This window comes from Gracilinanus agilis, chromosome 2 (assembly GCF_016433145.1).
Source record: "Gracilinanus agilis isolate LMUSP501 chromosome 2, AgileGrace, whole genome shotgun sequence".
In the NCBI taxonomy this organism is placed as follows: domain Eukaryota; kingdom Metazoa; phylum Chordata; class Mammalia; order Didelphimorphia; family Didelphidae; genus Gracilinanus; species Gracilinanus agilis.
Genome location: NC_058131.1, coordinates 157,326,750 through 157,354,182, shown reverse-complemented (window position 1 = coordinate 157,354,182; position 27,433 = coordinate 157,326,750). Strand labels below are relative to the sequence as shown.

General features: G+C 39.0%; 1 protein-coding gene across 1 annotated transcript in view; it reads left to right on the top strand.

The window, feature by feature from the left end:
- XKR6 (XK related 6) overlaps positions 1–27,433 on the top strand; it is a 395,566-nt gene that overhangs the window by 367,622 nt on the left and 511 nt on the right. Inside the window, exon 3 of the mRNA XM_044663475.1 lies at positions 26,883–27,433. This exon is cut by the window's right edge and continues 511 nt beyond it. Within this exon, the coding sequence (XP_044519410.1) occupies positions 26,883–27,433 (551 nt within the window). The remainder of the gene's footprint in view (positions 1–26,882) is intronic.

Sequence of the window (27,433 nt, the reverse complement as noted above, 5' to 3'; positions counted from 1 at the left end):
TTTTTTTTTTCTCTCATCTTCCCTTCCCTGGATCCACATTCCAATCTCCTCACTCTAAATTAAGCCAAATTATTCAAGTGTTCTTCAGTTTAGCACACCTAGTAGGTTAGGATTGAGGTCCTAAAACCTGATTCATTGTCTCTTCAAATAGATCATGAAGTTCTCTCCAAGCCTGAAATTTTAATTAGAGATATGGTTGTCCATGAGCAAGATATGACTTTTGCCTTGAGCAGACTGGAGTGACACTGTTTTCTTCAGTTGAAAGTTTCCCTTGCCTCCTGAATGGATTAGATCTCCTGCTAGATGAATTATTTAAATATTTGTTTTTGTTCTTGTTCTGTTGGCTCAGTTGTGTCTGACTTTTAAGAACCCCATTTGAGGTTTTCTTGGCAAAGATACTGGAGTGGTTTGCCATTTCCTTGTCCAGCTCCTTCTATATATAAAGAAACTGAGGCAAACAAGGTGAAATGACTTGCTCAGGATCATGTAATGAGTAGGTATCTGAGGCTAGATTTGAACTCATGAAAATGAATCTTCATGGTTCCAAGCCCAGTGCTCTATCCACTGTGCCACTTAGCTGCTATAATTTAAATATTAGCCTGCTTTTAATTTTCTTCTCTAGAAACTAGCAGATTTTAAAGAGAACTGGACTGGGAATCAAGAGACTTGTATTCTTGTCTTGGCTCATCCAATAATTATATCCTGGATGGGGATGGGAGGGAAAGTTAATATATAAAGAGATCAGAAATGTGTGGTGGGGCAGGCTATGGAAAGTTCTTTTTGGAAGGGGGAAGGGGGTGACATGGTCAACTTTGAATATTAGGAACATAAATTTGGCAGCTGAGTGAAAGATAGGCTGGAAAAGGGAAAGACCTAGAGACAGACTGACCAACCAGCAGGCTTTTGCAATAATCCAGGTGCAAGGAAATAAGGACCTGCTCCAAATTCAAAATTAAAATTCAATAAACATTAATTAAGGACTACTTTGTGCCAGACACTGTGCTAAGTACAGGGGGTACAAGTAAGAAAACACAATTTTCTCCTTCTAAGAGCTTACAATCTAATGGAGGGAGACAACACACAAAGGAAACTAGAAAGTGGGAGTTAAGAGTGAGAGCCACCACAGTGTCCATGGGAGAGAAAATGATGTTCCATGGGGTTAAAGCCAAGCTGATGGAAAATGGAAAGTTTCACCAGGATGGTGATAGTGTCAGAGGAGAAGGGGGCACATCTAAGAGATTTTACAAAGAAACAGTGTTACGATTAAAAATGATAAAGACATATAATATAAGAGAAATTAATGTTTTAATAGCCATGGCCTTGTTGGTGAAATATATATGACCACGCTTGACTATCTTTTAAATTTACCACCAGTGCCCATCCTGACTCTCTCATACACCAGCCAGCCCATCCAGGTAACCAAGAGACTTTCTCTAGGCCCTCCTCCGAATTTAAGCTTCCCTATGCGTGGGGACGTCAGACGTCCCCACGCCCCAAAACCAGAAACCAGAAACCCATTGGAATCATGGGAAATGTAGTCTCATAGCCCCCACGTGTCCATAGGAAGTCTGCTAGACACTTTCAAATAGCACCTCCCTGAATTCAAAACAAACAATAGAAATGACAGGATTTGACAGTATAGAGGGAAGAGAAAAGAGGGCCTAGGACAGAGCCTTGGTGTGTGGGTGTGACTTGGTTGAAAATTTAGCAAAGGAAACTTTAAAGAAGTGGTCAGACAAGTAGGAAGAAAGCCAGGAGAGAGCAGTGTCCTGAAAAACAAGAGAATAATTTCAAGAAGAGGGAGGTGATTGATAGTGTCATAGGCTACAGAGAAGTCAAGAAGGATGAGGACTGAGAAAAGGCTATAAGATCTGGCAATTGAGAGAGGAAACTTTGGAGAGTGCAGTTTCAGTTGAAAGACAGGTTAGAAGCCATGTATCTGAGAGTTAAAAGAAGGGAGTAACAAGATAGAAAGTAGAGGCATTGGTTGTAGACCATTTTCTTGAGTTTAAACAGAAAAAGGAGAAGAGTTATAAAAAGACAGGTAGCAGAGATAGAGGGATCAAGTGAAGATTTGAGGTTTTGTTTTGTTTTGTTCTATTTTGGTGGGAGAGACATAGGTATATTTGTAGGCAATAGGAAAGCAATCAGTAGACAGAGAGATTGAAGATAAGTGAGAGAATGAGGGTGATAGAGGGAGCAATCTGCTGTTCATGGGATAGAATAGGATCACTTGTGCATGGAGAGGGATTTGCCTTAGCAAAGAAAAGGAATGCCTAGATTATAGATTTATCCATAAGGAATAAATTGTTCAGGATTGGAAGCATAAGAAAAAGACAGGGACGTGGTACACCACATTCATAATTAGAATTCATTAATATTTTCTACCAAACCCGTTGCACCAAGACATAGCTTCTAGGTCTGGGAAACTGATCCCAATTTCCTGGGGGAAGAAATAGTTTCTAATCTCCCCCTTACAGGCAAAACAAAATTAAGAGGTGACACAGCAGTCCTAAAACAGGACCATACCAGAATGGCAATACAGGGGAGGAGTTTAGAACATAGTGATCTGCCATAAAAGATTGAAGGTTTGGGGAATCAAGCTGTCAGAAGAATGATAATAGTCATTTCCTATTACACACCCTGTATCTTGACTTTTAAAATTATTTCCTTCCTTCCTTCTTTTTTTTCCTCCCTTCTTCCCTTCCTTCCTTCCATTTCATCAGTTCAGGAAACTTTTGTTGAAGAACTCCCTCTATCAATACAGATTGGAGCCTTCTCTACAATTTATACCACAAGAAATATTCGATTTCTCAAGTGTCACACAGCCAATATGTATCAGATACATGACTTGAACCCAGATTTTGCTAAATCTGAGGACAGCAATCTACCCACACTGTTACATACCTGGACTTCTGTCAAGTCATTGGTGTCTTCTCTTAGTCTCATAGATTTCAGCACACGGATAAAACTATAGTTCTACTAGACCTGGCCTTTTGGTTTACCTAGTTCCTAGTCTGGACTTTACTCCTCTCTTCAGGAAATGCTTGTCCTTCCTTCACCTTGGGCCATGCTGACCTTCCCTGAACAGGATGAAATATCAAGAATCTAAGTAATCCCCAGATTGTATTTTTCAGTTCCTGAATAAATAAAAATGGTCTTGTGTTGTCTTAGTCTAGTGACAAAGGGGTGTGATTTAAGACTTTCCCAAGGGGGCAGTTAGAAAGCACAGTGGATAGAGTCCGAGGCCTGGAAAGGAGACATCCTAAATTCAAATTTGGCCTCAGATGCTTCCTAGCTGTGTAACTCTGGACAAGTCATTTAACCCTAAATCCCTAGCTCTTACCACTCTTTTGCCTTGGAATCAATACTTAGCATCGATTCTAAGACAGAGGGACAAGTTTAAAAATAAAATAAATTCATTGAAGTCTTTAAGAATCATTTCATGGGGGGTGAAAGGGAGGATTGTGTTACATAGTGTAACCATAAAACAGGATAAGTTTTTAGTAAAATAGTGAACTTTCGTTTTGTTTGGAGGAGGAGATAACTTATTCTCTCTCTCTCTCTTTCTCTCTCTCTCTCTCTCTCTTTCTTTCTCTCTCTCTCTCTCTCTCTCTCTCTCTCTCTCTCTCTCTCTCTCTCTTTCTCTCTCTCCCCTCCCCTCCCCTCCTTATGTTACGTTAAGGGAAAATTCATATCTTAAATTTTTTTCCTGTAATTTAGTAGCATGAGCAAAATATCAGAAAGTTACATTCTTCTAAAAGCTAGTGGACTTGGGTAAGTGAATTCCTTTTCTGAATCTTAGCTGTTTCCTCTGTAAAATTAATAGGTAGATTATTTCTGAGGTCCCTTTTATTACCAAAAATTTTCTGTGGTCTACAACTTTCACATTCTTTAATTCAAGAATCTAATAAACATTTGTTAAATATCTACATAAACTACTGTGTTGGGTGATTTGAGAAAATTGCATAAGATTTAATGGCTACCCTCATGGAGCCTACAATTGAATATGGAGGTATGTCATATAAAGACATGTTTAATAGTCAATATTATGTGATTAATACTTTGCAATAGTTAAAGGGAGCATCTGTGGAGAAACCAAACTTTTGTAATCCTAGAGGATCCTAGTGGTAGAGCTGGACGGGACCTCAGAACCCATATAGGCTAAGATGGGGTAACAAGAGGTTAAATGACTTGTATAAGATCAATCCAGTAGAAAATGGCAGAGCCTGATTCTCATACAAATTTGATTATCCTTACCTTTGATTATTACTTCATCCTCTTCAGGCACATTGACAAGAAGCATGATAGTTCAGATGCTTGAGCACTATTCTGGGAATCAGGAGAATTGGATTTTGGTCCTAACTCTACTAAGAATTCATGGATAAGTGAATTTTCAAGGTCACAGAGGTAATAAGTGACAGCATCTGGATTTGAACCCAGGTCTTCTGACTTCAAATCCAGCATTCTTTCCATTGCAGCATTCTGTGGAAAGAGTAGTAAACTAGTAGTCTGGAGATCTGGCTCTGATATTAACTTAATATTTAATGTTGGGGAAGTAATTTGACCTCATCAAGTGTTATTTTTCCCCTTAGTAAAATGGGGATAATAATGACCCTACCAACCTCCTATGAATGTTAAGAAATCATTTTGGAGGGTAGGAAGGGTGAGAAGGACAAGACTTTTAAAATTCAGCATCCCACTAAGGTTGAGTTGTTAATTCAGCAGTAGAAGTGATTTTTCAAGTTGTAATTTAAATAACATAATTTTTTTTCTATTTCATAGAATCTTGAAGTTCTAGTAGTTTTTATCTAATCTAAAAGCACAGTCGATAGCCTCCTTCATGGTTTAATTTCAAAAGCAGACTTTCCCTGTCTGTGGACATCTACCAGAGGTCTATTTGGCTCATCTTTGTTTTTCTCTTAAAATGCAAATATCTGGTAATATACTAAGGCTTATCAGTCATTTATACATTAGTGTGAATGATTAATTTTATCAGTTCTTTTACTAGGAGCAGACTTTGATAGGGGAATAAAAAGGAGGATTGTGTGTGATGTCATTGTCTAAGGGATAAGGAAAAGGATATACACCTGAGTTGGGCGAGAGCAGACAAGATATACACAGAATATGGGACTTCTTGCTATTCAGCTGTTTTCAGCCATATCTGACTATTCATGACCCCATTTGGGTTTTTCTCAGCAAAAATACTGGAGTGATTTGCCATTTCCTTCTCCAGATCATTTTACTGATGAGGAAATTGAGGCAAAAAGGGTGAAGTGACTTGGCACGGCCACATAGCTAGTAAGTGTCTGAGTTGAGGTTTGAACTCATGAAAATGAGTTTTCCTGACCAGCCCAGCACTCTATCCATTGCACCACCTACCTGCCAAATATGGGACTTGGGAGGCAATTAATAAATGCTTACAGATTGATTGAGGGGCCAAAGATAAATCCTTGCCTACTTTACAGTTTTTCCTGAGACCAGGCCTAAAGCCAAGTATTCCTGAAGTATTAGAGACTTCAGCTGACTGGCTATAATTTATTCAAAGATCTTTAAAAATTGGCTCAGTTCAGCTAGCTGTGAAGATGTGTCCAACTTCTGATATTTCAGAGGTTACAACAGTCTCTAGGAAGGAAAGGAAAAGGTCAGGCAGATCTTGCATGATCCAGCTTTCATCCAAGGCCAGATTTGGAATAGTAAAATCAACATGTTATTTTGACTTTTGAGCTCCTTGGAAGCAAGAGACAGATCTTTTCACAGAACCACCAACTTGGAAGGGAACTCAGAGGCCATTTAATCTAACCTGTACCTAAACAAAATGACCTCTCTATGACATAACCTAATAACTGGTCATGCAGCCTTGATGAGGAGGAACCTACTATTTCCCTAGGCAACTCATTCCATTTTTAAGGAGCTCTATTTGTTAGAAGGGGCAGGTAGATGGCACAGCGGTTAGAATTCTGGACCTGGAGTCAGGAAGACTCATCTTTGAGAGTTCAAATCTGGCCTCAGACACTTATTAGCCATGTGACCCTGTGCAAGTTATTTCACCCTGATTGCCTCAGTTTCCCCATCTGTAAATTGAACTGGAGAAGAAAATGGCAAATCATTACAGTATCTTTGTTGAGAAAACCCCAAATGGAGTCATGAAGAGTCAAATAGAACTGACATATGCTTGAACAATAACATTTGTAAGGAAGGTTTTGTTTATAATAAGCCAAAAATCTGTCTTTCTCTAACTTCTGTTCATTATTCCTGCTTTCTATCCTCTGGAACCAAGCAGAAGGCAGCCAGGTAGCACATTGGATAGAGGACTAGACCTGGAATCAGGACACCTGGGTTGAAATCTAGCGTCAGATACTTCCTAGCTATGTGACCCTGGGCAAGTCACATAACCCTAATTGTCTAGCCCTTGCTGTTCTTCTGTTGTAGAACTGATATTAAGATAGAAGTTAAGGGTTAAAAAAACAAACAAAAAAGAAGAATCAAGCATACCTTCCATGTATCTTCAGATATTTGAAGACAGCTATTATGTGCTTCCTAGTCTTCTCTTCTCCAGACTGAACATCCCTAGTTCCTTCAGGTGATCCTTACATAGCATAATATTTGTATCTCCAGTACTTAGTATATAGTAAGTGCTTAATAAATGCTTTACATTCATTCATTTATTCATTTGTTCATTCATTCATTCATTCATTCATTCATTCATTCATTCATGATGCCTCATTCTCTTACCATCCTGGTCAACTTGTATGGACATACCACTATCCATCTAAGTCAGAAGGTTCAGGTTGAGTGAAGGTCCAAAGAAGCAACCTTGGATAAGATTAGGAAGAGAAAATGTTGTTCGATTATTTTCTCAGGAGCTGGTGTGCAGTTAAGTGAGCTATTTAAACACTGCAGGCTTTCCCCTCAGTGTCAGCAGAGTCCACTGGGAGATCTGCTTGAAGCAGTTCTTGGTTGATGGCTTCAATTCCAAGCTGTTGGATACATCTGTGTTCCCATTTTGTTTGTTTTCTAAGTTATAGCATACACTGAGGAAACAGGAGTGCCCGTATTGTTAACTGGGGTGGCAGTGGATAAGGTAGATTTAACTAAGCTATCAAAACAGCTGTTCAGTGATATCTAGAGAGCATTCTACGAGAGTCTACATAGGAGAGGAGTCTGTTTTATATCATAATATGGCTTGTATTTAGGTGGTGTCTTTCATCTGGAGTTTGTATTTGTTTCAGCAGTCAGTAAAGTGTGTCCACGCATACATGCATGCGTAGAATGTAGAATGAGGCTACTTGCTTCCTTCTAAATGCTAAAAGCAGACATGGAGGTTTCCCAAGGAAATCTCCAGCTATACAGTGGCTTGGAGTACAGAACTGACTTTTCTTCTCATCCCACCCCCTGCTAACGAGTCATAAAAATAGCTCACACAAATAAAGAGGATAATAATAATTTCACTTTCATACAATGCTTTCTGGTTTACAAAGCACTTGCCTCGCAATTCTTTCAAATAGGTTGCAAAAGTATTAGTAACTCCATTTAACAGATGAGAAAACTGAAGGTCAAAGAAGTTGTGACTTTCTTGCCCATGGCTAAAGAACTATTAAGGGCTGGAGCCAGGACTCAAACTCATGTTTAAGGATGCACCAATCCCTGCGGTCAAGGGCTGAAGGCAACAGGCTGTATGTGCTTCCACCTTGGTTTTGATTATAGGTAGTTTGGTAGTAAGGGCAGCTAGGTGGTGCAGTGGATAGAGTACTGGGTTTTGAAACAGGAAGATTTCTCCCCTAGAGTTTAAATCTGGCCTTAGATGCTTTCTAGCTATGTGACCCTGGGCAAGACACTGCACCCTTTTTGCCTCAGTTTCCTTATCTATAAAATTAGCTAGAGAAGGAAATTGTAAACCACTATAATATCTTTACCAAGAAAACTCCAAATGAGGTCATGAAGAGTTGGACAAGATATCAATTCGAGTCTTTGTTCTTCTACTTACAAGCCAGAAGGGTAAAGTGAGAAAAAAGCATTGATTTAAAGTCAGAAGACTTGAGTTCAAATCCCAATGGTGTTACCTATCAATGATAAGTAGGATTTGCTGTTTTCAAAGGTCAGGAGTCTTCTTTTTAAAAGAAGAGCTTTAAGTGAGATGATCTTTAAAGCTCCCTTGAAGAGCTAAGAGCCTATGAGCACAGGTAGCACAGTTAACCTCACTGAATCTCAATTATAAAATGGAGCTAATAATGCCCACGTAACTACCGGAGTAATTGTGGGGATCAAATGAAATCTTGTATATAAAATGCTTTATAAACAAAAAAATCCAAGCCACCTGCATCTCCACAAAACAGGTTCTGAATATTGGAATGAAAGACAACTAAACTCCTGCCAGCCTACTTTGGACCCATCAACCAATCAGTCAATCAATGAGCACTGATTAAACACTGGTTATATGCCAGACACTATACAAAATTCTGGGGACACAAAGAAAGTTGTAAATGGTCCCTGCCCTCATTGAGCTTGCACTTGAATGGGAAGGAGGGTAACATGAATATAAATAGGTACATATAATATACACATAGAGTAGATGAAAGGAAACTTTAGGAAGTAGGTGGACTAGGAAAGGTCTCTTACAAAAGGTAGGATTTGAGCTGAAATACAACTTATGCTGCCACTGGCCTACCTGTACCCCAACATCTTGTCCCTCAAAACATTTTTTACTACCACCACCACTACCATCTCTGCTACTCCATTCTACACAAAGGAAATAAATCAAAATTCTACTCGAGATTTCTCAGTTGTTGAAATGACTATTCTCCTATATGCCCTTTTGTGCCAGATAGGTCCTAGATTGGAAAGATTGTTGGTCTGACCAAGTGTGCCATTTATTATCCACCCTGTTTTTGGTACCTTGCCATTGAATGTGCCCTCCAGGGGACTTGAATCAAACTTTATAGAATTGAAACCATAAAAACTAAAGAGATGCTGTGATAGAGGTCACTCAGAATTCCACTTCTAAACCTTCCATCCTCTTGCTATGCTTGGAGAAAGTCATGTATTTTTTTCAAAGCCTTAGTTTTTCTATCAACAAAATTGAAACAGCCATTCTCCCACCATTCTTTCCCCCCCTTTTCCCCCTCCTCTAACACATATAAACCCACTTCAAAGAGGTGAAATGAGAATGAGTTGAGCAATGTAAATTTTATTCCAGGGAAGTAGTAGTAGTAGTAGTAATAGTAGCAGCAGCAGCAGTAGTAATCTCAGTGCCTCTAGATTGATGAAAATAGGACATTAGTAATTAAAGTGTAGTAATAGCACAGTACTAGTGGTATAGTTGTAGAAGTCGTAATAATATCAAAGCTTTAGAGCTAGAAGGGGGTCTCAGAGGTCATGTAGTCTAACCCCCTCATTTTACAGGTAGAGAAGTTGAGGCCTAGAGAGGTATGGTGCCTTATCCAAAGTCACACAGTTTGTAAATGGAAAAAATGGTATTTGAACTCAGGTTCTGTGACTCCAGGAATTGTATTATGTGGCCCAATTGCTAATATTTCTATATCATTTTAAAATTACATCCATTGGGGAGCTGGGTGGCTCAGTGGATTGAGAGCCAGGCCTAGAGATGGGAGGTCCTAGGTTCAAATCTGGCCTCAGACACTTCCCAGCTGTGTGACTCTGGGCAAGTCACCTAACTCCCATTGCTCACCCTTACCACTCTTCTGCCTTGGAGCCAATACACGGTATTGACTCCAAGACGGAAGATAAGGGTTTCTAAAAAATAAATAAATAAAATAAAATTACATCCATTATCCTATTTAAGCCTTCTAGCAATCCTGTAAGGCAAGTTGTAAATAACCCTATTTAATAGTGAAGAAAATGAGGCTCAAAGAGACTAAAGTATTTGTCTGTGGCCACATAGCTAGTAAATATTAAAGGTAAGATTTGAATCTTGGTTTTCTTGACTCCAAGCCTAGCACTCTACATAAAGAAAAAGTATGTCTGGCTTACCTCAGCATATGGAGATGGGGTTGGGGAAAGGGGATGGGGCGGTCAGTTCTCCTTAGCTAGTAAAGTACTGATTTCTATGGCCATCTATTGCAGTTGCAATGAAGAAGACAGAGTAGTGTTGAGTCTCCTAACAGAAAGTAGAGGGCAGCACATTGGAAACAAGGCAACGTAATTTGGGAGCATATCCCTTTACCTCCCTGATTCTGCTTCCTCATCTATAAAATAGGATATTAACAATTATATTATCTTTCTCACAACAGGGTTGTTATGAGGAAAGAGCACACCACAGAGTGCAACAGAAATGTGAGCTATTATTCTCATGATTGGTCTCTTACTGGTTTTGTTAGAGTGAAGGGGAAGGCAAAAATTAAGAGGCAATCAAGTCTAGATAAAAGATCAGGTTCATCAAAAATAGATTCCGAGGAGACAGGGCTTTGAAAAAATGGAAATGGAGAGTTAAGGGAATGAAAAGGGAGAGGGGGCCGGAGGAGAGGGTACAGGTCGAGGGAAAGTTTACTGATGAGGAATGAAGGAAGACTCATCCAGATGTAAAGGACTTGTTACTGGGGTGAGATGAAGTATTGGGAATGGAAAAGTATATGGACAGGCCAAGAGGAAGATGAATGGGTAAGAAAAGGAATAGCCAAGTGTGGACCATAGTCAGCTGATAGATTGCTGTTCATAATTAGGTTGGACCCAACTCCAAAAAAGCCATCGTTTCATTTTGTAGCTATTCTTTCTGCAGATACATTTCACAATCTCTTCATGCCTTGGAAACGTTCTCTAGGAATTACAGTGGCCAGAAAATTCATCATCTGGTGTCCAGCTTTACAGCAATGAGCCTCTCCCAACTCAACCAAACTAATCTTCAACATATAGACACAAAGTCCATCACAGGACCTTCACTAAACCTTTTCAGCTTAGTAGTTATCCTTCAAGAACTCAGAGTCACCTCTATATCACAATGAAGCTTCACAATAGAACTTTAGAGAGGACAGAAACTTTCTCCAGATACAATTTTGGCTATTATAATACATATAATGTAACTAAAATGGAATCTGCTCAGATATGGATCAGGCTAAAGATGATCAAAAATGGTATTTCCAGGGACCTTTGAGGCTCCAATTTGCTAATTATCCTGTTCCTGCTAATTGATATTATGTCATGATGATTAGCACACTAGACAGACATGGTATCCAGATGCTGGTACCTTGCCATTGAATGTGCACTCCAGGGGACTTGGGTCAAACTGGTTTGATAACCCTCTGATTATTGTCAAGCCAGGCACAAAACTGCCTGCCAAAGGTGTTCACACTTGCCATGAAGGAGGTGCAGTATAAAGTCCAGCTTGAAGAAAGGTTTCCTATAAATGTGGTTGTTTGTAGAAGGCATCGTATGATTACATCTTGGGTGATCCACACTGTTATCCAGGATGTTTTAGCTTTCCCTCTTAACTTTGAGTCATCTGTAAATCTGATAACTGTGTCATTATATCTTTATCCAAATTATTAATAAGAATGTTAACTAAGACAAGACCAAACATAATTCTCTGGGGATACTCCACTGGAAAGTTTCTTCCTAGTTGATGTCAAAGTGTCAATGACTACTCTTTGCATTCGATCATTCAGCCAATTCAGAATTCATCTATTGTACTGTCAGCTGGCTTACATCTTATCCTTTTTACCAGAGAATAACATGATAAACTTTATGGAACCTTTTGCCAAAATCTAGGTAAACTACACCTGGATCATTTTTCTGATCTCTTAGTCTAGTAACCCTGTCAAAAATGGAAATAAGATTAGCCTGTCATGAAGATATTTAAACTGACTGCTCAGTAGTCCAACTGCAACAGCCTCAGCTTTATTATTGCACAGCCAAAAAAAAAGCCGTGAAGGTCATTGCCAGCCATTTGTCACAGTCTGAACATGAAGCTATTAACAGTTTCTAGTTTGATCTTGAGTTTGATAATAAGTTTTGGCAGACCACAAATGCTTGGATGCCCTTCAGACACTGTTAACTAGTGGTCAGAGAACCAAAGTAGGAGGCTTAGGTTTGGTTCTTGGCCATGACAATCTCACTTTTGTTTTGACCTTAGATAAGACTTTAAAGTCTTAGGTATTCTCCATGACAGAGAAAGGACAATGTAGCTTTTTTGCTTTGTGTGGAGGAGAAACTGGAGGTCTTTTTGTGATGAACTACATCATGTGGAACAAGCAAAAAGTTAGCAAATACAAATCGAGTTAAAACATCAACAAACATTTGTTAAATACTTACTGTGTCCTAGGAACTGTGGTGAGTGCTGGGTATTATAAGAAAGGCAAAAACGGTCTCTGCCCTCAAGGAACTCACAATCTAATGCTCATTCCAATTTTTGCATTGGTGACTACTAAGTTTTAAAAGATGGGGGCAGCTAGCTGGCTTGGTGGATTGAGAGCCAGACCTAGAGACAGGAAATCCTGGATTTAAATCTGGCCTCAAACACTTCCTAGCTATGAGACCCTGGACAAGTCACTTAACCCCAATTGCCTATCCCTTATCATTCTTATGCCTTGGAACCAGTACACAGTAGTGATTCTAAGATGAAAGTAAGGGTTTTAAAAAGGGGGGGGGGGGAAGTATTAATAAAACTAGGTAAAGTCCTTCAGTGACTCAAAGAGTTTTCCTGTGGTAGACTTACAGAAAGATATAGTCAACAGTCATGCAAATTAAGTTTCATTCTGCACTTTTGAGGGAGGGAATATCCACTCCTATAAGATCATAGACCCACTAAAATACTATAGCAATAACATCATGGTGGGCACAGTCATCTGAGATTCTCGATTGTGTCACTCAGTAAAAAGAAGTTAATCCTACTAGATTCATTTGTTGAATTCTATGACTTCAGTTTTATTCTTCAAAAAAAAAAAAGGAGAATTAAAATCAGGTTTTCAGTTTAGTAAGAAGGGACCAGCTAATAATGCTCGCTGCCATTCCATTCACATATTCTTGCTCTAAAACTAAATCCTGCCCTGTACTGTCTAGTCCTTGCCATCTTTTCTCCTCCCCTCTTCGGATCCAAAGTTAATTATGGCTTCTGGAATATCTGTATGAAATGAAGAGGCTCAGGAGCTAGAGCACGGCAGGGGAGGTTTCCAGAACATGGAACATGCTCTAGGCTGCTCCATCTTGAGTATACCCTAAGGCACTTCTCTTGCCAATTTGCCCTAGTTATGCTATTGTTGGTAACTGTTTTCTCTCAATCCATATAATAGCCATTTGTCATTGAGTTACATTTCCATAGGTTCTCTGTGTGTGTATGTGAATAATTGTGCCAGTTGAAGGACAGAGATGTTAAGAATGGCTCGTGATCAATAGGTTATTGTCCACTGATGGTTATGAAACCCAACAACCCAACATAATACATACTGGATATGTTCAACTTACAGGCAACTAGGTGGTACAGTGGACAGAGTGCTGGACCTGCAATCAGAAAGACTTGAGTTCTAATGTGACTTCAGACTACTAGCTATGTGACCATGGGCAAGTCACAGCCTCTGTTAGCCTCAGTGTCCTCACTTGTAAAAGGGGGATAATAATAGCATCTGCCTGCCATGGTTATTATGAAGATCAAATGAGACAATAACTGTAAAGTGCTTAGCATAGTCCCTGGCGTATAATAGGTGCTATATAAATATTAGCTATTATTATTATTATTATTATTATCATTATTATTATCTTCCAGGGTTGTTTAGAAGATCAAATGAGATAATAATTATAAAGTGCTTAGCACAGTACCTGGCCATATATTAAGCACTATAAATATTAGCTATTATTATTAGCTGTGTAACCCTGGGCAAGTCACACTGATTCCCTCAGTTTCCTCAACTGTAAAATGGGAATAATAATATCCTCTATCTCCCAGGGTTGTTGTGAAGATCAAATGAGATAATAATTGCAAAGTGCTTAGATATAATGCCTCATACACACACACACACACAGAATAAGCACTATATAAATGTTAGCTATCATCATCATTATTATTTTTATTATTTATGAATTAAAGCCTATCTGTCCTGAGGTTCTTCCAGATGGATATCACAAGGGTGCTAGACTCAATTGGACCTGTCAGTTCTAACTTGGGAAAGATCTAAGCTTTTAGGGATATCCTAGGATAGACCCTATTTTCCCAGCATCTGTGAGTGTGTGTATATGTGTGTGTATGTTCATGTATGTGTAGAGGGATGGGGAAGAGCAGACATTGACTAGATTATCATCAACCAATATCCTGGTACTTCATTTTATTATTGAGGTGACCCTGAAAAGGCCAGTGGAACATAAACTCTTTCAGTACCTGCCAAGTTGGAAAATCAATGGGTATTGACCTAGTGATGGACCAGAAAGGGTTGCCACTAGCTGGGTTACAGAATAATGAAACAATAAGAATACATTTAAGTGAATGCACATGTAAAATCTATATCAGATTGCTTTCCAACTCAGGGAGAAGGAGACAGGGAGGAGGGAGAGAAACAGGGAGAGTGGGAAGGAAAGAATTTGGAACTCAAAAATTATTTTTAAATGAATGTTTAAAATTGCTTTTAACCAGTCTATCAACAAATGTGTAGGAACATATGGATATGCACCAGCCATAGTGAATAAATAAGGGATGAATGAGACTATAAAGTAATGACAGTGATGTGCAAAAAGAGGTGATTTAGGGGATAGAGTGCTAGACCTGGAGACAGGAGGTCCTGGGTTCAAATGTGACTCAGACTCATCCTAGCTCTGGGCAAGTCACTTAATGCCCTAATATATAGTATTATTCTAAGACAGAAGGTATTAAAAAAAAACACAAAAAATTTAAAAATAAAATAATGACACTGGTTTTCTGGCATGGTTTATGACAATCCTCTAGCTACCTTTTAGTTACACTAGATAACTGAATTTCCCACTGTGTCTGTGTCCAGGTAGAAAAACAGGCACTAATATGGGATCTCTGCCCTTGAGCATTCCATATTGCCTAAGCAAATAACTACTGCCCAGTAGATTGCACCAATCCAGTTGTTGATTTAATAAACAAAATTCAAATATTGGCCATAGCTTCATGCCTTGCTCTGCCTACAGTGGACATTCAGAAACATATACCTTGTAGAAATGAGCACATGCTTAGAGGAAGGCCAGAATGCCAATCTTCTATAAAGACTATGGATGTCAAATACAGCAACATTCATTGTGGTGACTGAGAAAGGATGCTTCAGTCAATTACTGTTTACTCCCTAATCACCATTACTGAGATGCTGCCCACATGAGTAGTCAAAGCAATGAGCAGAAAGGAAATGAATGAATGCCCACCTAACCATTGAACAGAATTCAATTAGTCTTGAAAACAAAGAGGAAAAAAAAAGTGATCTTTCTTTTAAAAAGTCACAGAGCCTATATTTGAGTACTGAAGTCTAGACAACACTTCCCCTCAGGGCTGAATAAGTTTGCTCTTGGATCTAGGAGCCAGGTCACAAAATTTAGAAGCCAGATTCACTTTATTTTAGCTTTCAAGGTTTTGTGTTTTGATAGCAAGCAAATAGTAATATTTTGTAAACACCATATGCTACCTGTCAGTAATACAAATTCAAGTCAGCTAAATTCAAGAAGCATTTATTTCATCTTCTAAATATAAAATACTGTGAAGACAAAAAAATGTTTTTGCCCTCAAGGAGATTATAGTCCATTGAAGGGATACAACATGGTCACAAAAAAGGTGTGTGTGTGTGTGTGTGTGTGTAATATGTATCCCTTCCACTTAGCAACTTTTCCCCACAGTGGTTTCCACATAGCAAGTCAACATAAGAAATTAAATGGAAATTTGGGGGGAGTTTTGTGGAAGCTGCAGAAAAAATTTAGAAACTCAGAAGTGCATGTTTATGTATTGTATTGTATAATATCAACCTATTTTATCTTTTAATACCATCAATATACATAATTCCTTCTTTTTTAAAAAAACTCTTGCTTTATACATTAGAATCAATATTGTGTATTGGTTCTAAGACAGAAGATCGATAAGAGCTAGGCAATGAAGGTTAATATCAGTTTGGAAGCTCTTTGATGATGGTTTGGAAGGGGAGGTGGCCCATGCCTGTCATTCCTGCCACTGGGGGAGGTTGAGGCTAGCAGCTCCCTGGAATTTAGGAGTTCTGAGATGTAGTAGGGCTAAAGCCAATCAGATGTCTAAGACCAACACCAATATGAGGAGCCCCTGGTAGTAGAGGGCCACCAGGCTTTCAAAGGAGGGGTGAATTAACCCAGGCTGGGAAAACAGAGCAGTTTAAAACATCGGTGTCAATCAGTAGTGGGATCAGGCCTGTGAGTGACCATTGTGCTTACTGCCAAAGCAATATAGGGAGAACTAGTCTCAAAAAAGAGAAAGAAAGAGAAGGAAAGTAAAAAAGAAAAATACAAGACAGGAAGTTGGGGGGAGTAATTTGAAGTCTTTTGCAGTAGTCCAAGTCACTGTTAAAGGATGGCCCAAACTAGGGGGATTGCCAAGTGGGTGGAGGGGAGATGGTCAGGTATGAGATGTCGTAGAAGTAGAATAGATAAAAATTGGCAACTGACTGGACTTGAGAGGTGAAGAAGACTGAAAAGTCCAGGATGGCTCCAAGGATGTAGATCTTGGGAACTTGGGAACTTGGGGGGATCCTCAACAGAAACAGGAGAAATTTGGAGAAAGACTGACTTTAGAGGAAAGATATTGAGTTCTGTTTTGGACATTTTGGCTCCAAGATACCTAAGGGACATCTATAGGATATCCAATTAAGGTGCCAAGTAAGTGGTTAATGATAAACATAGGAAATAATATTTTAGAGATCCATATTTGGTTCCTTGGCTTCTTGGAAATCTCCCTTCCTTATCTTGACCAAATATTTACTTCTCTATCTTCTAGAGTTAAAAATGGATTGAGGTCAGGACTCCCAATTTCTTTTTCAAACCAGAAAAGCATGCTGTTCAGCCCTAGTAACTGCCTAGCTAGTTCCCCAGCTTCTTTAAGGAAATCATTTCCCTCTGACCACCCTCAACCCCACTAAGCAAGTTGGTCAGAAAAAGCCAATTGTAAATTCTTCCTAATCCAACCCAGAGGCAGAGATAACAGGAATGTTAAAGATCTCCAGCAGGGAAGATTTCAAGGACTTCCCAAGTGCCGAGTAATGGGTCTCAGAGCCCAGTTCTGGGTAACTTTGTGTCAACTGCTGAATACTTATTATGGGACCTCGTTTTCCTGAGAAACTCTTGAATTTTCCTTTTATTTTTTTTTTAAAGAATAACTTTAATGAGAAAAGAAAATGGAATCCTTAACCTCGACAGGTAATTTTTTCAGTTTTATAAGGATATAACAGTATTTAGGCAATGCTATATGGTAAGTACTGTAGCTTCAAACTCCTTGCTGATATAATCAGACCCTTAGATTATTTGTTAGTCTAGCACTGAAGACCCTTTTTAGCCTTCCCAAAAAGCCTTCCAGATGTAGGTACTTAGAGCCTACCTTGCACCTACTAGGACAAGCCATAGAGAGAACACTATTATATTTCTACTCCCTCACAGAATTTTATGTGCTTACTTAAAAGACAGAAGGAAAAGTTTTATCCTGGGGGGAGGGAGAAAAGTAATAATCATCCTAATAAAGTTTAAGGTTAGAATTGAATTCTGGGATGTTCTATTACCTTCCATTTCCTAGCAAGGTATATACAGATAGTAGTCTAGCCCAACCTTGCAAGTACTCCAAAGAAATGGCTGAGCCCATCAGTATTCCTTTGGTTCATAATACACATATTTCCCAGCCCCAAGCAGTGACCTTAACCATAAAATCATCTAGACCAGTGATGGGCAAACTTTTTAAAGAGGGGGCCAAAGGAAAGGAAGTGCTCATCTGTCAGTCTGTTTCTAAGGCAACTCTTTCAAAGTTTCATTGTACTGTATCCTACTCATTGTATTTGGCAGATTAGGAATAATGTCCACAAGGCCCAATAGAACATTTCAGGGGGCAGCATCTGGCCTGCGGGCCATAGTTTGCCCATCACTGATCTAGATGCTACTATACACTGACAACCACAGACTCCCAACCTCAAGTATGGAGTCACATTTCCATATCTTACTATTATCAATAATACAAAAATAGCAATCAGGTGTTATTCTCTTTGGACTTTAAAAAGTTAATTATCACTAATTCTCTTTTCTTAGGCTCTTGAGCTTCATGCACCCTTCTCATCCCTTTAGAGGGAGAAAAAGGCCTGTTTGGTTTTAAGTTAACGAATAAACAAATTTCGTGATTGGCTTATTTTTGGCTTAGATTCTCATTGAAAAGAATTTCTACAAGCTTTCTTAATAACTCTACATCAGATAAACATTTCCTAAGCCACACCTAAATCTTTATCAAGGCAGGTTAAGGCAATTTCTTCTTATAGATTAAGTAAAGATTAAAAGCTGTTCATTCTCTTCTTTATAATTGTGTTTCTGGATGTCATTTTTCTTGCAATATTAATAGCACCAGTCGGTATAACCTAACTGTATAACCATTGCACTTTCAATCTGTTCCTTTCCCAGAAAAGAAGACTAAAGCTATGTCTTTATAGTCCCAGTCTCTGAGGTATTTGCAAATAAACAAGTAAACTGATAATGTATATAAGCATACAAGCAATGAAAGCACAAATCAAGGAGTTAATTTCACACTCTACATTTTATTTCCAGTATGTAATTGACATTTATGTAAAATTTTAAGTCTGAAGAGATTTTATTATACATAATTTTATTTTATTTTTATTTAAAATTTTTAAACATTTACTTTGCTTTCAATTATATGTAAAAAATTTTAATATCTGTTTTAAAATTTTTTGACTTCCAAATTCTTTCTTTCTCTCTCTCCCTACTCTTCCCTCTCCTTGAGAAGGCAAGCAATTTGATATAGCTTATACATAAACATAATTTAATTTGAACTTCACAACAACTTGAAGTGGGTCTTTGAGCCTGGGCTTTTCTGACTGTAAGTAAAAAAACCTCTCTCCACTACTCTAAGTTGTCATTTAAACCTAAGAAGTTTTGGCATTAATTCTTTCCAGGAAAAATCTCACTGTCTATTAGGAGTCTTTTTTCTTAATTCAGCCAAGAAATTCTCCATGATAAATAATCAGTTGGTGGAATGAGTGTGTACAGATGTTAATTATTTATAGCAATGAATAAGGGATTCAACCCATCATTTTGGTCCTCTTTGAATAGGAAAGACAACAAACAAACAAACAACTGCTGAGTCTACCTGTCTCAAGTCTCTCCACATTCTAATCCATTTTCCATTTAGCCACTAAAACAATTTTCAAAACTTTTCATAATATAGCTCCCTCCTAACTTTCCAGTCTTCTTACATCTTACTCCGCACTAATCCCTTATTCCCATTTTTTTTTTTAACTCTCTAGAACAGGGACTTGAGCAGGAGCTTTGTGCCTGTGGTGAGCTGGAGGGCTTTGCCAGCTTAATCAGCTTGGTGGGCTTTGGATTTCAGCTTCTTGATTCAGCTTAGGGTATTTTAGTTAGGTGATATTTTCTGTCTCCTTCCTACATTTCCCTCTTTTTACTTTATCCCCATGTAATAATGAAAGTAAAATATTAAACATATTAATTTTTAAAAATTGTTGCGTTGCCTGTCTATAAAATTAACTCTCAAGTCACGAGTCTGTTAGTAGCTCTTAACAATTAAGTTTTAATCAAAAACGGCCTAGAGAGTTTACCAAAGTGTGGCTACTGTGTATTTTACAGCTTCTTGGAGCCATAGGTGAGAGCCAGATGACAGGATATCAAAGGAGGAAGGCAGACCCGAAAAAAGCTCAGCAAGTCATCACACCAGAGGTGCTAGTCTTCCCCAAATACCCTGTAGACCTATCAGTAGGTTATTGAAGTAATCGAAGTACAAGGTGATGGGGACCTACGCTATAATGATGGCAGTGGCAGTGAAGAGGAGGCATAGTCGAGAAATGTTGGAAAGAGGAAATCAACAAGCAATAGATATGGGGATAGAAGTGAGAGATAGTGAGGAATCCAGAACAACTGGTAGGTTGTGAGCCTGAGGAACTAGGAAAATGGTGTTGCTCTCTACACCAATTGGGAGGTTAGGAGGACAGTAGGATTTAAAGGGAAAGATAGCAAGATAGTAAGTTCTGTGTTGAGCACGTGGAGTTTAAGAGGTCTACTGGACATCAAGTTCGAAATGACCTAAGGGCAGTCGGAAATGTGAGGTTGGAGATCGGCAAAGAGATTGTTTCATGGAGAAGATGGTGATTGATCTGAAACCTGAAGGCAGTAAGGTGGTCTAAGAAACAAAAGTAAGGAGAAACTGTATTCCAGATACGGGACAATGATGCAGAGAGTAGAGATGGAATATGATGTGTGAAGAACAGCATAGAGAATAGTTTGACTGAGCTGGTAGAGTACAGAAAGGGCTATGCTGTGAAGGGCTTCCAGAACTAACAGATGATTTTTTTTTCATCTCAGAAGCAATAGGGAACTCCTAGAGTTTCCTGAGGAGGGAAGTGATATGGTCAGATCTGCACATAAGGAAATCACTTTGAAAGCTATGTATGGAGGACACATTAGAGTGGGAAGAGACTTAAGACAAGGAGACCAATTAGGAAGTCATTGCACCAGTCCTGGTGAGAGGTGATGAGGGCCTGAATTAGAATGGTTGCTGTGTGAGTAATGAGAAGGGGACATGTAGGAGAGATGTTACAGAGATAGAAAAGGCAAGATTTAAGAAAATGCCTTCAGATTTGGTGATTAAGATATCACTGGTTCCTTTTGGGAAAGTAATTGGAAAAGTGCATCATTGCTTTCATAACTCCCATGGAAATGATGTCTCAATAAAAAGTCACCAACTTCTCTAGCTTTACATAAGTCTAAGATGAAAGAAATAGATTTCTCAGTAGATAGCACTCTGTTAGCCTGGCAAATTTCTAAGCACTGAAAACATCAAGGAGAGAGATCTGGTAAGCAGATCTGCATTTTAATGCTATAAGTCAAGAAAGCTAAAGAGGTAAATAAGGTGAGTCCTTTTAGTTTGGACCAAAGGTAGTAACCCTTAAGGGGCCATTGGAATGCAGGAGAAGACAAATGTCTTCATTTGTCTTTAACAGAATAACACTTTAAAAGTAATATGGTGTAGGGGCAGCTAGGATGCATAGTGGAGAGAGCACTAGACCTGGATTAGGGAGGATTTGAGTTCAAATCTTACCTCAGATCCTTGGGCAAGTCACTTAAGTCCAGTTGCTTAGTCCTTAACACTCTTCTACCTTAGAATCAATACTTAGTTTAAAATAAAATAAAATAAAAAAGGGGCAACTGAGTAGCTCAGTGAATTGAGAGCCAGGCCTAGAGACAGGAGGTCCTGGGTTCAAATCTGACCTCAGACACTTCACAGCTGTGGGACCCTGGGCAAGTCACTTAACCCCCATTGCCTAGTCATTACTACTTTTCTGCCTTAGAACCAATACACAGTATTGATTCCAAGATGGAAGGTACAGGCTTAAAAATAAATAAATGAAATAAAAATTATGGTTTATTGGAAAGTCACCTGATCTCTAGATAATGCCAGATTTGTTCCGAATCCCCACCAACAACAAGTTCTGTGGTTGTCAGCCAGTCATTTGTTAATAAATACCTCCCATGTGCAAGGCAATGTGCTAGGATAGGCATCTTAGCTTCCCTTGACCTAGAGTAGACTGTGTTTTTACAAAGCAATATTTTTAAAAATTCTCTTTGTAAATCAGATTTTAAATCAGACCCAATACATGCCACTTCATAAACTCTGACATAACTTGGCATACACATACATACAAAAGTGCCTTTGGTACTAGGCAAAGAAGGATGAAAACTCAGCCTACAAGGCTTTTATCCTTGATGACAAATATCCCCGGAGATTGGGCACTATCCAGTGGGCTTCCTATAAAGTGAGAGAGAATGGAAAGGAAAGGAAAGGGATGAAAAAAAGAAGAAAAAATTACTGAGCCAAGGATCACCAATTAGCTGTGAGGAAGTTAATTCCCTTAGCTTCCTCACCTAGAAAATGAAGGGTTTAGATAAACAGATCTCTAAGGACTTTTCCTGCTCTAACAGTCTCGAGTTCTTTAGTGACATCTGGTGGATAAATGCAGCTAAGAATTCAAAATTTGGCCTCAACTGGCTGCACAAAACTGGAGAAGTCACCTTGTTTCTTCTTAGCTTGCCAGACCCTCATTAATCAAACAAATAAAGTTATATTCTTTGACATTTCTATTTCTGATGTGTTTTCTGGGTTGGCAAGTTGTGAAGATTAGAATGAGATAAGTTAAAATGTATTTGAAAGCTTTAAAGAATTATTTAAATTTTCAGTTATTAATATTATTGTGAATTGATACCTTACAACATTTCTAAGGTGTTATATGCATCTGTGACCTGTCTTACAAATGGCAAAATATACTAGGGCACTGTCAGGCCAAGTATTATTTCTTTGTCAAAGGAAAAACAGAATTGGATTTGGCCTTCTCAGCTTAAATTTAGCCCTGCTGCTATACAGATAACCATGACTTAATTGAATCCATGAAGTTTGATTTTAAACCCTTTTATCTAACATTATTGTCATCAGTTTTATTGGTGTCACTTCCATCTCATCATCATCAAAAAAAAGTATTTACAGTAAATTCTTATTTATCCATACTGATATGGGGAAACTATGGCATGTATAATTCAAAAGAATGAGTAATAACAATAAAAATGTATGTATAGTTTAGCAATATATATAATTTACATTTGACTATAAATGAATCCAATGTTGTATCCCTTCAGATGAAATAATGACTTAACTAGAAATAGTCATCAATCAATAGATAAACATCTATTAATCCACTATTATGTGCCAGGCTTTGTGTTAAGTGCAGGGATAAAGAAAGAGACAAAGAACAATTTGTGCCCCTAAGGATTTCACCATCTATTGAGGAAGACAACAACAAAAAAACCCAGATACAAACAAGTTAAATATGGGGAAAATAGGAAATAATTGAGAGAAGGCACTAGAATTAAGAGGGATTGGAAAAAGCTTCCTATAGACCAGTGGTTCCCAAACTTTTTTGGCCTACTGCCCCCCTTCCAGAAAAAATATTACTTAGCCCCCTGGAAATTAATTTTTTTAAATTTTAATAGCAATTAATAGGAAAGATAAATGCACCTGTGGCCATCACCACCCCCCCTGGATCGCTGCAGCACCCACCAGGGGGTGGTAGCGCCCACTTTGGGAATCACTGCTGTAGAAGATGAAATTTTAGTTCGTGCTTGAAGGAAAGAGGCTAGGGAAGCTAGGCAGAGATGTTGAGGGGTAGCCAGAGAAAATTCCCACAGCTAAGAGACGGCATGTCTTATAATGGAGAAATAGCAAGGAGGCTAGCATCACTGAATTGGAGAGTATGTGTCTGGGATGAAGGTCTAAAAACTGGAAATGGTAGAGAGGACTAAGTTATCAAGAGCTTTGAATGCCAAGTAGAGATTTTGTAGTTTATAAACAAACACTTATCAAGCCCTTATAATATGCCAGACACTATGCTAATGTCTGTTGTATGAGGACCAGCCTAGCTAAGTTCAGAGAAGCCAATAAATCAAAAAGTGTGCATTCAGCATCTGCTTGTATTCCATCAAGGAAGTGTGTAAATGGAATTAGCTCGAGCCCATTCATAGTCAAAAATCTGCCCATCCTAGGCATAGAAACTGCCATTTGTCCATTTGAATTAGAGGTGGACCACAGGAAGTGATGAAAGACACTATCTCTTTAAGTAAGTTAGTGAACTTCTTGTTGGGGCAGTTGCCCTCTCGAACTGGGAGCAGAAGCATCTCCTGAGACCACAGAACACTTGTAAGAATTCAAAACTGCCGCCCGAGCCATTATTGTTACCTCCCATCTCCTCCTGAGTCTGCTGGCCAAGAGAGCCACTCCCCTCTAACCCAGGAGATTTAAACTGTTCTCTGCGTGGAGACGTAGGCGTTCCCACACCCAAAGAACCGGAACCAGAAACCCGTTGGACCACGGGAAATGTAGTTTGATAATTTCCACGTGTCCATAAAAAATACATATATATACTTAAAGATGGCATCTCCCAAATTTCATTCTTACAGAAGACACCATGTATATGTGGAACAGTTGGTCTTTATTTGAGGTCCATGAATCCACTGAGTTTTTTTTTTAACATTTGATAACTATTTCAATATATTTTACTTTGAAATCCTTTGTATTTTATTTTACATGTTTAAAATCATTATTTTGAGAAGGGGTCCCTAGGCTTCACTAGATCAACTGCCAAAGGGATTGATGATTGCCCAAACAGTTAAGAACCCACAATCTGGAAATGGCTACAAGGCAGTTTTGAGGGAGTAAATAACCAGCATCTGGGGTGGGGTGGGGGGTTGATTAAGAAAAGTCACAAATAGAAGATGGTGCTTGAGATGAAAAGTAGAAAGAAATGGGATTGTCATCACTAGGTTAGCTGCATTGCTCAATCACTGCAACACTAGATCTTGTAACAGTCCAGTCACAATCTGGGTCAGTGGAGGAAGTACTCCCAGATTCTTTAAGTACTGAACTATCCATAGCAGGGGTTGAAGTACTCCCAGATTCTTTAAGTACTGAACTATCCATAGCAGGGGTTGGCACCAGATGACTGATGACTCTTGCTTGGAAGAAGAGTGGTGTAACAACTCAATTGGCTGAAACACAAAATTATAGCCAGGTCCCCATTAATGAGAATAATGAATTCACACTGCATGTATCCATTGGTCTAGAATAAATTACTGTATCTAACACAATTAACATTTCAAACAGTGCTCCTTCAAATATATATGATCACATTAGAGGAGGAAGGAAGGAAACAAGCATTTACTATGTATCTACCAGGTGCCGGGCACTGTGCTAAGTGCTTTACAGTGATTATCTCCTTTGATCCTCATGACCACCCTGGGAGGTAGGTGCTCTTATTCTCTCCATTTTGCAGTTGAGGAACCTGAAGCAGACAGAGATTAAGTGACTTACCCAGCATCACACAGTAAGTGTTTGAGGTCAGATTTGAACTCGGATCTTCCTGACTTTAGGCCCAGTACTCTATCCACTTCACCACCACTACTGGAGCAAATTTGGACCGAGCTGTAGGTTTTCAGAAAGTGTATCACATGATCACTCATCACTAATGTAATCACTAATATCATGGAACATAAGTCAGGAGCCATAGCCTTCTGTGTAAACAGGTACTCTGTGACCTTGCATTTAATTAGGGGCAAAGAGACATGTTTTCCCATGTTTCATTTGACTCAGTTGCAGATCTCTCCTAGGAAAAGTGAAATGCCAAGCAGAAATGATCTGAGGAGCAAGGTTGCAGAGCTGAGTTTCTTTTGCATAATAACTGACCTAAAGGAGCAAATAACTTCTCTTTAGAGATGAATCTAGAGAAGGAAAAGCTGAGACTTCAGAACAGAACCTTTAGGGTCTAAAGGAAATGTCTAAGTGGCTGCTGGAAGTAGAGGCAAGCCAGACCCATTGCCAGCACCTGTGTAGAAGAGGAATGATGTTATATCTTTGTCTAATTAAATAGCACTCATTATATTATATAAAATATATAAACAATATTCTCAATAATTATTATACATAATTAATTATTATTAATATATTATATATTTTATATCTAATATACTAATTATTAAATACTCACATAGTACTGGTTATATAGAAGGACGTTTTATAGAGTGCCTCAAAAGCCAGGGTCTGAGAAAATACCGGAGCAGTATGGACCTGGACACCTATCTGTTTTGCAAGAACCAGCCTAGTTAAGTTTGGACAGGCCAACCATATGGTGAAATTTTCAGCTACAACCATTCAGGGTAACCTGAGTAATAGCTAAGTAATAGTTGTGATCTGCATCGGAAGGATGATCCACTAACAAAATCACAGAGATTAGGTAAGACTAGCAAGGAGACAATATGTCCAGTGGAAGTTCCTTAGAACCTCAGCAAGGATACAGTTAGTGTGGTCCACAGACTGGAGGCCAGATTAACAGCAGTTCAGAAAACAGTTTTTGATGATAAATTTTATCTACTCCATGGACCTGTCCTGACCCACTATGGCTAAAAATTACGATGCTAGCTCTGGCTTTATTCTGATAGGGCAAAATGAGCGCTCAACTGGGTGGTCACGGGAAAGGGGATTGGCCGACGTTATCTATCGTCTGCCACAGATAGGCAGGGATGGCCTTTTCTAGCCCTGAGAGTTGAAGTTCGTCTACTAGTGATGGCCAGGACAAAGCCAGTGATCACCAATACCATGGAACATAAGTCATGAGCCAGAGGCTCTGTGTAATGGCTTTGCATTTAATTAGGACCAAAGAGAATGGATATCATTCTTTTTCTACAGAGGTGCCAGCTATGGCCCTAACTTGCCTCTACCTACAGCAGCCACTTGTACAACATCTCCTTTAGATCTCTGTTCTGAATTCTCAGCTTTTCCTCCTCCAGACCCATCTCTAAAGTGAAGTCATCTGCTATTACTGTGATTCTTGCTGCTGCTTTTACTTATTTTTTTAGAGGCAAGATACCCTAATCTCTGGTAACAGACTGACTATTCAATACTTCAGATGTCAACTAAGAGACTTCCATCACATATATTAAATAATACAAAATAGCAACCAAAAATATTTATCCACTTAGGATAAAAACAGGGATAAGCTCATTATTTGATTCTTGATATTTCTGTTTCTTTTCTCTCTCTTTTTGGCGATCTTGTCTATATTTGGGCCTCTCCTCAGATGGCTGGTCAGGTATGGTTCCTTGGTTAGTGGTCATGGTTTGACTGTGTGGGTTTGTGTCTTTTTTTCTGGCAGGTGTCTCCTCTGTGACCTCCCTGATGTCCCTGGCTTGGGTGCTAGCCTCCTATCACAAGCTTCTCCGGGACTCCAGGGATGACAAGAAGAGCATGAGCTACCGAGGGGCCCTCATCCATCTCTTCTGGCGGCTCTTCACCATCTCATCCAGAGTTATCTCCTTTGCCCTCTTTGCTTCCATCTTCCAGCTCTACTTTGGGATCTTTGTCGTGGTTCACTGGTGTGCCATGGCCTTCTGGATCATCCATGGTGGGACAGACTTCTGCATGTCCAAGTGGGAGGAGATCCTCTTCAACATGGTGGTAGGGATTGTGTACATTTTCTGCTGGTTTAACGTCAAGGAAGGGCGGACTCGATATCGAATGTTTGCATATTACACGGTAGTCTTGACAGAGAATGCTGCCTTGACGTTCCTTTGGTATTTTTACAGAAACCCTGAGACCACTGACTCCTATGCCGTGCCAGCACTGTGTTGTGTCTTTCTTAGCTTTGTGGCTGGGATAGCTCTGATGCTCTTATATTATGGTGTATTGCATCCCATGGGGCCACGA